The sequence below is a fragment of the Pongo pygmaeus genome, chromosome 18 (assembly GCF_028885625.2).
Source record: "Pongo pygmaeus isolate AG05252 chromosome 18, NHGRI_mPonPyg2-v2.0_pri, whole genome shotgun sequence".
NCBI classification, from domain to species: domain Eukaryota; kingdom Metazoa; phylum Chordata; class Mammalia; order Primates; family Hominidae; genus Pongo; species Pongo pygmaeus.
The window spans coordinates 21819329-21836321 of NC_072391.2; the positions used below are offsets into that span (position 1 = coordinate 21819329).

Sequence of the window (16993 nt, forward strand, 5' to 3'; positions counted from 1 at the left end):
AGGCATCTGTCTGTTGGTGTTGGAAGCCAACCACGATGATGTCTCCGAGCTAAGGTGGAACCTGCATTCCTACAGCATCCTGGATTGCTTCTTCTCTCCTGCCTCTCACCCCTGCTTCCCTCCCCTTTTCCTCCCTCCGCTGATCAAGTACCTACCTGTGCAAGGCTGTGTGCTGCCAAGACCAGGAGGAGGAAGACCACCAAGTCGAGATTTTATCTCTTGCTTAATTTTTAGCAAAGTAGTGCATCCTCAGAGGCAATGACTTTGAACTTCAGCTGCTCCTCGGGGCATTACTTCTGTATCTGGAACAGGTCTCTATGGTAATAAGATTTGCAATAGGATCTACTGATTTCCTGCCATGATAGGTGAGGGTTAGCTTAGATTCCATCCCTCCCCTCCTCAAAACAGCTAAATCGTTCTTTTCCATTCCTTTATTGGTTGGCTTTGTAATTTCAAGCAATACACGAACATACCTATTTCTTTTTACCTTTTGGGGGGTGAAATATACATACAACAGTGGCTATAAAACACATATAACAATAAATAAAACATTTGTGGAGGATTGCTTGAGCCCAGGAGTCAGAGGCTGCAGGGAGCTATGATTGCACCACTGCACTCCAGCCTGGGCAACAAAGCGAGACCTCTCTACAACATTTAACAAACAAACAAACAAACAAACAGAACACCGTCAACAGTTTTAAAGCTCTTCCACCATGAAGCCACTTCTCTGACAATCGTGATAGCTGTTATCTTGCTTTTCTTTGGAGCTCTTTTCACTTTTGTATGCATCTCTCAGCATTTAGATTTGCTATAAATAGAATCACACTATGTGTATTATTCCGTGCCTCTCATCTTTCCTTCAACTTTTTTTTTTTTTTGAGACGGAGTCTCGCCCTGTCGCCCAGGCTGGAGTGCAGTGGCGCGATCTCAGCTCACTGCAAGCTCCGCCTCCAGGGTTCAAGCCATTCTCCTGCCTCAGCCTCCCGAGTAGCTGGGACTACAGGCGCCCGCCACCATGCCCGGCTAATTTTTTGTATTTTTAGTAGAGACGGGGTTTCACTGTGTTAGCCAGGATGGTCTCGATCTCCTGACCTCGTGATCTGCCCGCCTCGGCCTCCCAAAGTGCTGGGATTACAGGCATGAGCCACCGCGCCAGGCCTCCTTCAACATTTTTAAGCTAATCCAAGTTGATGCGTGTGGCTGTGGCTCACTCGTGTTCACTGTTGTATAATCACTGGTCAAGTAGACCACAATTGGTTTATCCAGTCAACTGCTGATGAACATTTGGGTTGTGTCCAGGTTTTGCTATCACGAGCATCCTCCCAGTACACGTATGGAAGGGTCTCTGCAGTGGGATATGGGAGTGGAATCATTTGTGTTCACTGTCAGACTCAGTTCCACTTGGTAACGCCAAGCAGTTTTCCAGTGTGGTTGTGCCTCCAGAGATGGTGACCTAATTGTGTAGGGTGTTCAAAACTCCCCAGGTAATTCCACTGGGAAGCTCCACATCCCACCTTGATTTCCAGCCCGTCGACTCGAGATAACACCTCCCAGTCCTCCACCGTGAACAAGGTCCCTAGCTCATTCCTTTCTGCTCTCCTCTGTCAAGATTTCTGAGTGATGATCTAAAGAGATACTAAGGGGCTTTTTTCCAGGCAAGGTCAACACGTAGGGAGTAGGCAACAAGGTTGTCAAGGCATGGACAGGAATTGGGTGAAATACCAGGACGACAGCTTGCAGGTGAATTCTTCCTTCAGGCAGTTGAAGAAAACTAAAGAAAACCCAAGGGCTGGGGAATCCTCCCAGAAGCCAGTCCTTCCCTCCAGCTATTAATTGCTTCCAGCATCTGTCTGTCTGCCAGCTATCTCTCTCTCTCTCTTTGTTTTTTCTTTTTTTGAGACAGAGTCTTGCTCTGTCACCCAGGCTGGAGTGCAGTGACATGATCTTGGCTCACTGCAACCTCTGCCTCCCTTCAAGCGATTATCCTGCCTCAGGCTCCCAAGTAGCTGGGATTAACAGGCGCCTGCCACCACGCCCAGCTAATTTTTGCATTTTTAGTAGACAGGGTTTCACCATGTTGGCCAGGCTGGTCTCGAACCCCTGACCTCAAGTGATCCACCTGCCTCAGCCTCCCAGAGTGCTGGGATTATAGGTGTGAGCCACTGTGCCCGGCCTGTCTGCCAGCTCTCTCTCTATCAGCTTAAACTGTGAGACTCAGGGCAGCCAGCATGATGCTAAGAAGTTGAGGGGAATTCTAGACTCCTTAGGGTCTTACAGTCACGTTTCTTTAAAGGGATTCTAAGTCCCATCTGTGTCTCAACCCTGGCTGAACCTTAGCAACACATGGGAGCTTTACCTAGCTACTGATGCCCGGGCCCCAGGGTAGTTACATCAGAATTGCTGGAGTGAAACCCAGGCACCAATAAATTTCAGAAGCTGACCATGTGATTCTTACAAGCAGCCAGGGTAGAAAACCACTAATCAGTGGTTCTCAAACTTTAACTAGCATCCATCAGAATCACCTGGAGGCCTTGTTAAAAATGCAGATGGGTGGGCTCCACCCCCAGTGTCTGGTTCTCTCAGCCTGGAAAAGGGCCCTGAATTTGCATTTCTAAGAATTTCCCCCTATTGCAAATGTCCCCAACTTGTCCCTAGAGAGCCAGCCTGATCCATCAGAATCACCTGGAGGCCTTGTTAAAATGCAGATGGGTGGGCTCCACCCCCAGTGTCTGGTTCTGTCTGCCTGGAAAAGGGCCCTGAATTTGCATTTCTAACAATTTCCCCCTATTGCAGATGTCCCCAACTTGTCCCTAGAGAGCCAGCCTGCAGGTCTGAAGTTATGCCTGATGCTGGCTGCACTAGTTGACCTGCGTACCTCCCTGGGGGGGATCCAGGGCAGCCCTGCTCCACCTGACTGTGCTCACCTCTTCCCAACTCTGTTACGTTGTCAGGCTGCTGGCTTCCAATGATACAACTCGGGACTCTCCCCCAGTCCCTGGGGAGCTGTTAATCACCAGCATCTCAGGGATCAGTGAGCTAGTGGGACAGTCTTTAGGGAGGTGTGGTGCATCCTTGACTATGAAGGGTCAACGTCATAGTAGGGTCTAGATGCACATAGGGTTTTCACTGTGGTTGCCCATAGAGCTTCCATATATATGGAATAAAAAAGGTATATACCTTGAAAAAATGTTTTAAAATGTCCTGTGACCACAAGCTCCAAGTATTAAAAATATTTTTTCTGATTTGTGTTGCTAATACAATGATTAGTAGTACGCAAAACCAAATAAATACATGATACAATTTGATAGTTGTCAAACGTAGAAAATAAGGAGACTCTGAGGGCCCTCATTTTGAACTGCCTTCTTGTTTGGCACCTGGGGAGTTTTTACACACCGGGCCAGGAATGACAGGACGGGAAGCTGATGATCTGGAAATTGATTTCCTTTGAATGAACCATGACCAAGAACCCTTCCCCTCAGTTTGAAGACTGCAGGGCTGGTCTGTGTTACTGAAGGCCCTCATCCCACCTCCATCAGAAAATAACCACATTAGGGCCAGGCGCAGTGGCTCACACCTGTAACCCCAGCACTTTGGGAGGCTGAGGCGGGTGGATCACTTGAGGCTGGGAGTTCGAGATCAGCCTGGGCGACATGGGCAAACCCATCTCTACTAATAATACAAAAATTAGCAGGGCGTGGTGGTGCACACCTGCAGCTACTTGGGAGGCTGAGGCAGGAGAATCGCTTGAACCCGTGAGGCAGAGGTTGCAGTGTGCCGAGGTCTTGCCACTGCACTCCAGCCTGGACAACAGAGAGAGACTCTGTCCCCAAAAAAACAAAAAAAAAATGCATTTCATGGGATGATGTACATACTCACCTCTTTGCCGCATCTGGCTGGTGCATGCCCTTAGTTGCTGGGAGGTCAGGACGAGGGAAGGTTCACTTGAAACCTCAGCCCTACATAGTAACAAGCTCAAACACCCTTTTAAACAGAACGATGCTCTCCACAAATCATCAGAGCCTGTGGCCTGGCTCAAACCACCTTTCAAGACATTCACATATGGGCAAGCAGCACTTGGACACTCCAGGCAAAGATGTATTAAAAGAGAGGGACTTCCCAAAAGGATCCCTACTGCACCCACCAAGGGACTGGGTTTCCATATTTAACTGGGGAGAGGCTTTTATCTGTTGGGATTAATTCCCCTTACACACAGAGCCATACCCTGTATGGAGCTAACTTTCCTGTTTGGCAGACACAGGAAATCACCGAGATCAGGTTCTTGGTCCAGACCATGACATAAGAGAAAAGATTTTCTTCTGACCTTTGCATTGCCCCCAGTGATACCCTGAGTTTTCCATTTTGGGTGGCTGGAGAACAGGGTGTGTGGTGACAGATGGGGTTGAGTGGAGAGCCTGAAATCTGTCACCGTCTTTAGTAAAATTGCCTTCCTTCAGTACCCTGACCGACAAAGCACACTTCTGACCTCTTTCTGAACTGAATTAAGAATGGCCATGAGCAGTCCGGGAAGCGGTTTTGAACTTTCAGGTGCTGTCCTTAGAGCACAATGGGCCTGTGTTCTTCCCCGTGGATCCATGGGGCCGGAACCACGAATAGCAGGCGCACAGTGGGTTTTGGTGCAACTGACCTTGTCCACACATCAGAGTTTCCGGTTTCCCAATGACAAGCCTGTTTACGTATGTAAATTGATCCTGACTTTCCCTTTCTTTTCTTTGCAGTGAAATGCAAAATGGAGGACGATGCGGTACCTGCAGCCAAGATGAAAATTCCATCATCTTAACCATAGCTAAGATGTATCTTTGCCCATTCGAGCACAAGTTACCTCGTGCAAGGAAAATGTCCAAATGATGCTCTCTCTCTTGTGATTTCTTTAACAAGACTTGGAACATGTGAAAATGGAATCTTTTCTGTACAAGATAGGATTCGTTGCAAACAAGCTTTAGTGCAAATAGTTTAGAAAAGAAAGGACCAATCTTCACTTTCTGCATTATCCCCACATTTTATTCATTCATCCAGATTACTTCTTCAGTGTCTCAGGAGTATCCTTCTACACCAGCTGCTGTTAAAATGTACCATGAACTCTAGTCCCAAGAGATACAGAAGTGCTCTTATTACCAGTTTTCCCACTTGTGGCCGCCTTTGCAAAGATCCATATTCTAATTTAAGTCCCCAACCTCTGAATTTGGTTTTAAGTTTACCTAGTGACTGACTACTCTCTTTATAAAAAAGACCTTATACTTATGATCATTTCCAAAGGAGACCACTCCTTAACTTTTACTGCAAACCCAACAAGATGAGACACTTAAACCCAGACAGATGTAACAAAGGATTTTTGTTGTCTAAGTCCCAAAGTATTATATGGAAAGTTCCTGCTTTTATGGGTAAACTTATTACCTTAATTTGTTCTGTGGTTTGCCATTAACCAAGATTCTGCCATTTAAAATGCCACAGACTGAGCCTCCGGGCAGATTTGAAAGCCTAGTAGTTAGTTGCATTGGGTTGTTTTGACAAGCTACCACACATCTTAAGTAAATAGTAAAGCCTTTATTTTTGTGTTAAGAACAGCATTTTGAAAATAAAACCTATCTGCCCATGCTTTACAACCTTTTAAATTTGTAATATTTATATAGTCGTTTATGGTACATATTGATTGTCTTGAAATTTCTTTAACTTTTTTTATAAGTATGCAACAGTCAGCCAGGGGGAAGATAAAGGTACATTATAAAACACACATTAATGCATTTAATAAATATATATTATCTATCAAAAGTGAGCCTTAGCTCTTCATCAATTAATAAAAAGCACCTGCTGAGAACTCCTGTAAGCTGGTATCATCATTGCATCATTGGATTATAAAAGCCACAATGCTCCCTTTCAACTTGGGGTTTGGCCTGAGGCGTTCAACTCAGCCTTGGCCAACCAAGACCACCACCCGAGTTCACCCTTGTTCAGTGGGTCCTGACGGCATCTGGGCTGAAAAAAAAAAAAAAAGCACTGGGTGCCCAGCTTCCAACAACCAGATCTTCAACTCTGGAATCCCTGGAGATGCACAGAACTTCCCAGTTTGTAAGCTGTCAGAGCTGACTCCCTTCTCTTCCCACCCTCCATCTCCAGTGGGGAGAAATCCAGGCTAGAATGACAATTTTCTATTAAAAGGGGGGACAAGAGTGGCAGTTATAGACCCAAAGCGATTTTAATAACCAGACACGGAACGATTTGTGCTTACAATGAGAGATTTTGATCACAAATGCTCTCTCCTCCCAGGTCGTTTTCCCCAAACGAGTCTTGTTTACACAAACAGATCTTAAACAGAGGTGCCATTTAATTTTGTCTTTAAACCTTGCTCCACTGGGGGCAGCTGGCTGCTACAGTCTCTTGGCAAAGACGCCTCTTGGTACTTTTCAGGTGTAGTCATTAGAAAAAGAACAGCTTTCTCCCTTCTCCTCTCACTCCCACCTCCGCCCCCATTATGAAGGCGTTCAGCCCACTCTCAACCTTAAAAGTCAAAATAAAACAAAACCCTAAGTGCGATAACGTATCAGATTTAAAAGGGGGGAAAAGGTCTCATTAAGTGAGGCTTCTCATGGCTCAAAGATGGCTCTGTTCTTATGTTGGGGAAGCATGACTTTCCATGGCAGCCATTTGTGCTGTGCTCACCTTATATGCTTGGACAATAAAGAACTTAGAAAACGAACGTGTGAATTGCTCCATCGTGTGAATGGTATCAGAAAGCTCCAAAGGACTCCAGAGAGCAGGGGTGAGTAACCATTTCCTGGCACGAGAATGTGTAATGCTGTCGTTTTCCACTGGACAGGACCGAGGTGTTTGAAGATTTCTTTCTTTTCGGAATACTGGGTCTGCATGCAACCGCCCCGACCCCCACCCCAGGTCCTAGCTTCATTCCCCCCCACCCCTCCCCAGGACTCTTACGTTTTCAGTCCACGCAATGACTGGAACAGGATTCTCTAGAAGCAAGCACATGCTCTGGGCAGAGGCGGGGTGCTTCCGGGGAGGTCAGGTGGGGGTGGCATTCTGGGGCCATGCGTTTTCTTCCCCATGCGTGGTAACACAAGGAAATGCACTAGCTGTTAAGGAAAACTCGAAGGAGGGCCACACAGGGAGGGCCAGATTGGCCTTACTTTCCCCAATGCTTTGCAAGGATGGGGTGGGGAGGGGAGACAGCAGAGACTAGGGCCTCGAGAAATATCAAAAGGTTTATTAAAACATACTCAGCTCAGACGTACTGGCTTATGAAGAGGTCAGTCCTCCCCCGGCCCCCAAACACTAACCTTTTTCATTTTTCTTTAAAGGTTAAAGGCTTATGGGTAGTTTTATAGAAAAAGCAATGTAGTGATTAGAGTATCTGCAGAAGGACCCACCCTCATTTATACATTCCATGCCGTCAGGTTAAAACTCTTTGCTTTGAATCGATGCTAGAGGTTATGCTGGCCAAACAGTGCAGAGAACATGGGGGCTTTGAATGGCCGAGATGTTCGAAATGCTAAATAACAAAGGAATGACTTGCTCAGGACAGATGGAAACCATGACAGAAACAATGGGCTTGGAAAAGGGCCGTTTTCATGGAACCTGCAGAAAAACCAAGACAAAATATCCCCCACACCCTCCAAAAGCAACAAGAAACCCTCATGTGATCCATTCCATCCAGGAACTTTCACCATAGCAACGGAAAGGACCCGAGGTGTCACTGCTTGTGAGGCAGCCAGAGGTCATCTCTGCATCCTAGTGGGAACCCCTGAAGCCCTGCTAGGTGACATCATCGCGGAAAACTTGCCGTGGTGCCTGCCTTCCAACCTGCCTCCCGGAGGGGCTTTCAGCTGGTGACCCCATTGGAGCTCTTGAAATGAATAAGGGAATAAAATTGGGAGAGGGTTTGGAGATACACCCGTAAGTGTAGGAACAGGGCGAGATGATCAAGGGAAGAAAGGACTGCTGCCCCAAGCCAGAATATTTCTATGGCTCTACAAGGGAAGGGGGCGGGGCCTGTGTTCTCACCATAGACGCTAGAGCGAGAGCCCCATAGAAGGAACAGTGGTTGATCACTTCCCAAATGTGATGGTCACTTCATCACCCAGAGGGCCTCTTCTTTGGCACATGCCAGGGTCCCTCCACCTCTACTGGCTATAAAGCTCACCCCACGATTCAGTTGGGCCTTGCCTTGGAATCCCACCCACAACCTCCTTAACTCTCCTGACCCCCTGAAATGTGCAAACCACCAGGCAAGCCGGTGGCAAAGTCCCCATTTGTCCTCAATGCAACGGTCATCTCCAAGAGGCCACCTGGGGTCCAGCACTTGCTGGGGAGGGGTGATAAGTGTGGGAGCCCCCCACCTCCAACCAACACCAGTCTGGCCCACCAGCTGTGAATTTGGTTCTGTTCTACCCCCAGAGGATGAAACAGTCTTCCCAGCCACATTTTCGAGTGAGCCTAATACTATTTGCAATTAGCTTTGCTTTAGTTTGCGGGGATTGAGGTTGGTCTGGTATTACGTGTCTGTGTGTGTGGCAGGGGAGGGGCGGGCAGTCGGTGTTAGCTTTTCAGTTCGTCAGTGTTCACATTTACACGAAATCCCCTTGGCTAGGATTTCCAGATTTCCTGGCTGTGAGGCGGCCTGGTTCGGCTACTGTTACCGATTTCTCCCTCAAGAAAGACGCAGCCAGGGAGGGAAATCGGTAAGAGAAATTCTGATTCTCTGGAACTTAAAGTCTTTCACCAAAGGTGTCTTCCTGTATGACTTGGCGGAGCAGTTGGGATCTGGAATAACACATAAGGATAACACACTGAGAACTCTGTGCTTTGCAAAGTCAACATCAGAAACCGATGCGTAAACAACGCAGCAAAAATAAGTTACCTTGCTTTTACCTAGATGGGCCGAATAATTCCCAGGAGAGGCAGCAATGACTGTGAGTCATGCTGCTGTGGTTCTTGGGAAGCCCAGCTCCCTTTTCTATAATCATCCACCCCTAAGGAATGTAAGTTCAACTCATTCACTTTCTGTCTTGACTATTTTTTTCACACACTGGCCTTGAAGGAACCAGGAGGGCTTAAGAGTGACGATGGGGGCTTTTCTAAGCATATTTATTATAACACACAGGCCGAATGCTTGTGAATCAGGCTTTTCTTGGCTCGGGACAATAAAACAGCCCAGTTGTTGGCAGGGGGTTTTAAGAATGCAAATCTGTGATTCTGTCTTTGAGCCTGTTCCAAACCAATGCAAACCAATGCCTAGCATACCATTCAAAAGGCCAGGCAAACCTAAATTCCCTTGAGAGATCAAAGACCATCCCTGATTTACATAAAAAAAAAAAAGAAGAAGAATGCGCAGGTTGAGTTATGGAGTTGGAACATGATATAAAGAATGGAAACCCAATTTACACATGTAAACTGGCTCAGGCCTTGTTTCTGAAAGAAGCATGTAGCTATGTTTGGAAATTAAATGTGGGGATGAGAGTGCATCTTTGGATTGCTGGAGAAACAAAATAATGTCATTCCAAGGAGGCAAATGTAAACAATGACAATTCTGCTGAAGGTCTGTTTGGCATCAGATAGTAGTAAACCTGCTTCTGTGTTTGAGGGAGAGAAATAGTAACTGCTTCAATTTCTTAAGACATCTCTTAGGGAATGGGAGAACCTGGCACCCAGCTGGTGGGGAATCAACAGAGGGGTGACCGGGGACCTTAAACTAGGCTGGATGTCAGCAAAATCTGATAGGGGCGCTCCATCATTCTGGGCTTTTTCCAAAAGTCACCTCCCAGGGACAAAGCTGAGGCGCTGTATCATGAAAGCCAAATAATTCACTGGGTCTAACAGCCTCAAGGATTACGAACTCTTTCAAACGAATCTACAGATGGTTTTCTAAATAGAGGTGGGTATTCCGTGTGTGGAGAAAAGGGGTAGAAAGGGAAAGAAGAAAAATAAAAGCATTGCATGCATTTGAGCTGCGGTCCTTGCAGGCCACATGAGCAGCCTTCACGGAGCAGTATGTCCCTGTTGAAGCTGCTCCCCCACACCATAGACTCCTAGGCTTCCTACCCCCACATCACATCTTGATACTTACGGTCCCACCGTTGAGCACGACGGCCATCTCAGTTGGCTGATACACGTTGCTTCTAAACGGAGCGCTGGGTCTTTTCCCCAAGCTGCCACTGGGTCTTTTTCCCAAGCTGCCGTTGGGAAATCCTGCTGTTCGGCGAGCTGGGGGAGGGAGGGATTGGCAAGACAACATCGCCAAAAAAAAGACACAATTTTGTTTTCTTCCCCTGCAACAACAACGCACTCCGGGCACCCCCATCCACCCAGCCCAGTGGCTCCTCCCCTTTGTCACAAGCCTGATTCAAAACAAAAGTCACAAAGGGGCTTTGTTCTCAGGCTCTCTAGGAGCCTGACTCATCTCAGTGGGTTTGGGAAAAGCTGCTGTAGGGACCAGGGGTAGGAGGCCCATGGTTGGGCCTCTAGTTTCCCCCCAAGCCACGCAGCCTCTGCAGGCCGTGGGTGACAGGCGCCATCTCACTACAGAAAGCCATTCATGTAAAGTTCAGCATCACACTACTCAAAACTGCTTGCTGTTTCTGGACATACACTGAAGAAGAAGCTGCTAAGAGTCTTCAATGGAAAGTGACCAGGGATGAGAACAGGGGGACTCTAACCACACGTGTAGGATTATTCCAAACAAGAATAAAAGGGAGACCTAAAGCCAAGATGGCATGTCGGCACTTTTTCCCTCTGAAAGATGGGTAAAACTGATGTTTCTTATATACTGTACTTTTAGAGATTTGAACTTCCTTTTTGTTAAAGAAAAACTAACATGAAAAGATATGGAGCAATCTAACAAAAAAAAAAGGGGTAGAAGCCGGGCGCAGTGGCTCAAGCCTGTAATCCCTAATCCTAGCATTTTGGGAGGCCAAGGTGGGTGGATCACTTGAGGTCAGGAGTTCGAGACCAGCCTGGCCAACATGGCAAAACCCCCTCTCTACTAATAATCCAAAAATTAGCCGGGTATGGTGGTACACACCTGTAATCCCAGCTACTCGGGAGGCTGCAGCACAAGAATTGCTTGAACCTGGGAGGTTAAGGTTGCAGTGAGCCAAGATTGCACCACTGCACTCCAGCCTGGTGAAACTGTGTCTCAAAAAAAAAAAGTCTTCCCTGAAGGGAGCCATTTTTCTGGCTAAAAAGCTTTTGTTTTTGTTTGTTTGTTTGTTTTGCAAATTACTAGAGGCAGGGACCAAAATCACCTTAGTTATATAGTTAAGCTTCATAGAGTGCCAACCAGGAGCCAGGCACTGTGCAAAGTACTTTATATACATTAACCATTAACTCATTTAATTTTCTTTCTTTCTTTTTAACTCATTTAATTTTTGTCGCATGATAGGTAGTTTTTTTTTTTTTTTTTTGACAAGTTATCGCTGTTGTCCAGGCTAGAATGCAGTGGCACGATCATAGCTCACTGCAGCCTTGAACTCCCAGGCTCAAGTGATCCTCCTGCCTCAACCTCCTGAGTAGCTGGGACTACAGTCACATGCCAGCATGCGTGGCTAATTTTTTAATATATTTTTTTAGAGACGGGGTCTCACTTTGTTGCCCAGGCTGACTATATGTACTTTCATTATTACTACTTTGCTTGGGGCACAGAGAGGTTAAGTAACTTGCCCAAGGTCACACAGCTGGTAAGGGGCACAGTCAGCATTGGGACCCAGGCAAGGAATCTGTGTTCTTTTTTTTTTTTTGAGACAGAGTCTCGCTCTGTCGCCCAGGCTGGAGTGCAGTGGCGCAATCTCGGCTCACTGCAACCTCCGCCTGCCAGATTCCAGCAATTCTCCTGCCTCAGCCTCATGAGTAAAGTAGCTGGGACCACAAGCACGCACCACCATGCCCAGCTAATTTTTGTGTTTTTAGTAGAGACGGGGTTTCACCATGTTGGCCAAGCTGGCCTCGAACTCCTGACCTCAAGTGATCCACCCACCTTGGCCTCCCAAAGTGCTGGGATTACAGGCATGAGCCACTGTGCCCAGCCGGCATTCGATTCTGATAGGAGCTCAAACCCTACTGAGAATTGTGGATGCGAAGGATCTAGGTTGCGCCCTCCTTATGAGAATCTAATGCTTGATGATCTAAGGTGGAACAGTTTCATCCTGAAACCGCCCCCCAACCCCCCAACCTTGATCCATGGAAAGATTGTCCGTGGTGCCAAAAAGTTTGGGGACAGCTGCTTTAGCCTACTCACATTGGATTTTTTATTACTTGCAACTTACTTCAAGAAGCCCAACTAACACCCTACCCAGACCTGGGCCAGAGACAAAGGCAAGCCAGGCTCACCCACCTTGCTTAGGACCTCTCCTAAGACAAGAGGTCCCCTTAGGAATCAAAGCTGAAATGGCTGGATGCCAGCCTTTTCTTGCATAGACCCTGCATGTGACGCCAGGCTGGCCTTGCCCCCAAAGCCAACTCGGGGCCTTCCAGCAAGAAGCAAAAGGTCGTTTTAAATAGGCCTTGGCCCTAATGAGATCTGAGGGCCCGAAGCCCCTAACAGAGGAAAGAACACTTTTCTTTCTTGCTCTGTTGAAAGTGAATATTTCACGTGCCTTGTTAACGCTTTCCAAGATGTGATCCGAGGTGCTACATCTCTCAGTGTGTTTTAATTTTTCATTACATCCTTATGCCTTGTTGATACTTATTAATAAGTAGCAGGTGGGTGAAGTTGTATCTATCTGAGGTCTCACTCAGTGGAAGGATATAGGGTGTGGAGGTTTCTGGGGCTTGGCAAAGCCACAGGCCAGCCTGGAGAATGCCCTTCCCACCGCATGAGCATGTCAAGGATGGACTCTCAAAGGAAGAGAGCCCAAAAGGCTAAAATGCAAGAAAAACTGGGCCGACCATAGCTCCTGGGCACCGGCTATTCTGTGAGACCCAAGGGCTCAAGGATAAGGCCTCTGCCTCATGGGGCCTGGTTCCTAAAATACAAGCTGGCTGAGGTGAGCACCAAAGATGCCAACAGCTGCTCCTCCTGTGGCAAGGGAGCATGCCAGATTGTCCCTAGCCAGCAAAGCAAGGGTTTCTAGAACAAAGGCCATCTAGCCAGGACTCCAACTTAGCCTTTCTGTGGGAGCTTTGCCCGGTCTCATTTTTTTTTTGTCAGGGTCTCTGTCTCAGGCTGGGGTACAGTGATGTGAATACGGCTCACTGCAGCCTTGACCTCCCTAGCTCAAGTCACCCTCTCACCTCAGCCTCCCAAGTAGCAGGGACTACAGGCACACGCCACCATGCCTGGCTTATTTTTATATATATTTTTTGTAGAGACAGGGTCTCCCTATGTTGCTCAGGCTGGTCTCAAAATTCCTGAGCTCAAGTAATCCTCCTGCTTCAGCCTCCCAAAGAGCTGGGATACAGTTGTGAGCCACTGCACCCAGCTTCATGTGAATTTTGGTGGACACACATTTGGGATGATTCAAAAGAAGGCTATTTTTAAAAAGGTCTGACAACACCCAAGGTTGCTGAAGAGGTGGAGAGATGGGGCTTCGATGAGTTTATCAAGGGGAAGGACAGTCCACTGGTCGACCTTTCTGGGGTGCCATCTGGCCATATGTACAGTAATTCCTCACTTGACGCCATCAAAAGATTCTTGAAAACTGTGACTTTAAGTGAAGGAATGTACAAGAGATCCTCAAATAGTGTCATTGTTTTGCTACTGAAATTGATGAGAAAAAAAACTGGTTTTATTATACATCATTTCACTTAAAGTCACAGTTTACAAGAACCGGCTAATAATGTCAAGTGAGGACTTTACTGTATCAAGATTTGAAGTGCAGACTCTTTAACCCATATCTAGAAAATTGTTTTGCAAGGAGTGAATTGATCAAAAGCCTGAAGATGAATGCATAAGAATGTTCATTGCAGCACTGTCTATCATCGAGAGCCAGAAGCAGGCAGAATATTCACCAGCTGAAGATTAAAAAAAGGAGACCGTAGCTCTGCAGTTACTGATCTGCAGTTACCTCCGTAACATTGATTTAAAGCAAGCACGCTGAAGAACGTCACTTAGACCAGTGGTTTCAACCTGGTTACATCTGAGAATCACTTGGAGAGCTTAAAAAATACCTAATCCCAAACTCAGACTTAATCACAGTTGAGCAAGCGCTGTTTTTGTTTTTTGTTGTTTTTTTTGAGACGGAGTCTCGCTCTGTCACCCAGGCTGGAGTGCAGTGGCGTGATCTCAGTTCACTGCAAACTCTGCTTCCCGGGTTCAAGCAATTCTGCCTCAGCCTCCCGAGTAGCTGGGATTACAGGCATGCGCCACCATGCCTGGCTAATTTTTTTTAGTAGAGATGGGGTTTCACCATATTGGCCAGGCTGATCTCGAACTCCTGACCTTGCGATCTGCCTGCCTCGGCCTCCCAAAGTGCTGGGACTGTGCCCGGCCAAGCAATGGTAATTTTTTAAAGCAGCCCAAGTGATTGTAATGTGTAGCCTGGTTAAGAAGCACTTTGCCCCATTGTGTGTGAGTGTGGAAGCAAACCATTGCCCCTGGGCAAAGGGATTTTAAGCAATTTTTGCTTATTATTGTTTTATTTTATTTTTCATTTGAGATAAGGACTCCCTTTGTCACCCAGGCTGGGGTGCAGTGACGCGATCTCAGCTCACTGTAACCTCTGCCTCCCCGGTTCAAGCGATTCTCCCACCTCAGCCTCCCGAGCGAGTACCTGGGACTACAGGCATGCACCACCATGCCCAGCTATTTATTATTATTTTATTATTTTTTGTATTTTTAGTAGAGACAGGGGTGTCGCCACATTGCCCAGGGTGGTCTCCAACTTTTGAGCTCAAGCAATCTGCCCGCCTCGGCCTCCCAAAGTGCTGGGATAACAGGCGTGAGCCACCGCACCTGGCTATTATTTTTACTTGTTGAACCTACATGATTCCGCTGATTCTATATGATTATTGTTGCTTATTTACTACCAAGAAGGAGTAATAAAGGTATTTTTGTTTTGGAAAAGAAACAGGGGAATAGAAAGACAACTTCCTTGGCTTTGGAATGTGTCACTGGGAAACAGATGTGAAACAGATAAGGTATGCCGCACCTCCAGACTCTCCATCACCCCCGCGCCAGCCCCAGCTCTGCTGACACCAGCCTGGGTCCCAGAGCCTTTGCATCTCTGGATCTTATCTGGCTATAAAGTCTTGGCTGCATTTTTACAAGAAAGGATGTAAGTAATGGAATTCAGGAAACCAACTTTTTCCCTTCCTGCTCTGCCGTGTATTTATAGCCTACGCTTGAACAAGTTGCCTGACATCCCCGGGCTCAGTTTTCCGCTCTGTAAAATGGGTCTGATAGTCGTCATCTTTCCAAATCCACAGAGTTGTTCTGACACCTCAGTGAGATGAGGGGCGCTTAAGTGCTTTATGGAGAGGAGGGTAATTCCATGGCACAGGGGTCAGGCATGTGGGCTCTGGAGCTATCCTGCCTGGGTTCAAACTCTTGGCTCTGTCTGGATGTAAACTCTTCCTCTGCCTGGGTTCAAATTCCGGCTCTGCCTCTTGGGCAAACTGCTTAGCCTCTCTGTGCCTCAGTTTCCTATCTGCAAATCAGAACTCATGGAGTTATTGTAGAGATTAAAAGAGATCAGCCACTAAAATGCTCAGAATGATACCGGGCCCCCAGGAAGTCCCCGGCAGAGGTTAGTTATCTTACACTGTAAAGGCCATAATACTTGGGTAGCTCTGGCATCGTGGTTTTACTTCAAGAAATGGAAACATCATGTTCAACAACACACTGGTTCTTCACCTTTTGGGGGTCATGGGTGGCTTTGAGAATCTGACAAAGCCATAGAACAATTCCCTAGAAAAACGTGTTAAAACCTCATCTCCAGTGTGATGATATTAGATGGTAGAGCCTTTGGGAGGTGATAAGGCCATCAGGGTGGAGCCTTCATGCGTGAGATTCGTGTCCTTATAAAAGAGGCTCCATGGCCGGGCGCGGAGGCTCACGCCTGTAATCCCAGCACTTTGGGAGGCTGAAGCAGGCAGATCACGAGGTCAGGAGTTTGAGACCAGCCTGGCCAACATAGTGAAACCCCGTCTCTACTGAAAATACAAAAATTAGCCGGGTATGGTGGCTCGCACATCTCAAGTGTCCATCTCAAGTAGTCCCAGCTACTCGGGAGGCTGAGGCAGGAGAATCGCTTGAACCCGAGAGGTGGAGGTTGCAGTGAGCTGAGACCACACCATTGCACTCCAGCCCAGGTGACAGAGTGAGACTCCATCTAGAAAAACAAAACAAAACAAAAAAAGGGGCAGGATGCTGTGGCTCATGCCTGTAATCCCAACACTTTGGGAGGCCGAGACGGGTGGATCACCTGAGGTCAGGAGTTTGAGACCAGCCTGACCAATATGGAGAAACCCCGTCTCTATTAAAAATACAAAATTAGCTGGGCGTGGTGGCACGTGCCTATAATCCCAGCTACTCGGGAGGCTGAGGCAGGAGAATTGCTTGAACCTAGAGGCGGAGGTTGTGGTGAGCTGAGATCGTGCCATTGCACTCCAGCCTGGGCAACAAGAGTGAAACTCCATCTCAAGAAAAAAAAAGAAAGAAAAAAGAAAACATGAATGTATAAAATTTTGTATCCGTTTCAGGAGTTCTTGCTATTTTTGAGTTCCAGGGGCAGTTTGGGCCAGCAGAGAGATGGCCCAACCAGGACCCCAGGAACTGACCAGCTCCCAATCTCTGCTCACCACATTCCCTGAAGGGCCAGTCCTCTGGGTTCCCAGTGCTGATCTCTGTCCTGATCCCTATCTTCTGGCATCCCAGGGAGCCAGCCTCCAAGCTGGGCTGACTCTGCCATCCCTGCCAAATCTCAACAAACACGGGCTTGCTGACCTGGAACTTCCTGGTAAGAAGAGAGCAGCTGATAAAGGCCACACTCTAGCGGAGAGGCCACTGGCGTTCCCTCCTGGAGATCTGGCC

At 47.3% G+C, this 16993-nt stretch overlaps 2 protein-coding genes across 12 annotated transcripts in view; one reads left to right on the forward strand and one right to left on the reverse strand.

The window, feature by feature from the left end:
• The window catches only part of IQCK (IQ motif containing K), a 139750-nt gene extending 133911 nt beyond the window's left edge, over positions 1 to 5839 (forward strand). For all 3 annotated transcript variants that reach the window (XM_054454213.2, XM_054454212.2, XM_063655232.1), the window contains one exon: positions 4737 to 5839. In XM_054454213.2, coding sequence (XP_054310188.1) covers positions 4737 to 4798 — 62 coding nt within the window. In that variant the 3' untranslated portion in view covers positions 4799 to 5839. The remainder of the gene's footprint in view (positions 1 to 4736) is intronic.
• Positions 5548 to 16993, reverse strand: part of GPRC5B (G protein-coupled receptor class C group 5 member B) — a 28833-nt gene continuing 17387 nt past the window's right edge. For all 9 annotated transcript variants that reach the window (XM_054454207.2, XM_063655230.1, XM_063655229.1 and 6 more), the window contains 2 exons: positions 10094 to 10230; positions 5548 to 8790 (listed from right to left, as the gene is read on the reverse strand). In XM_054454207.2, the coding sequence (XP_054310182.2) occupies positions 8746 to 8790; positions 10094 to 10230 (182 nt within the window). In that variant the 3' untranslated portion in view covers positions 5548 to 8745. The remainder of the gene's footprint in view (positions 8791 to 10093; positions 10231 to 16993) is intronic.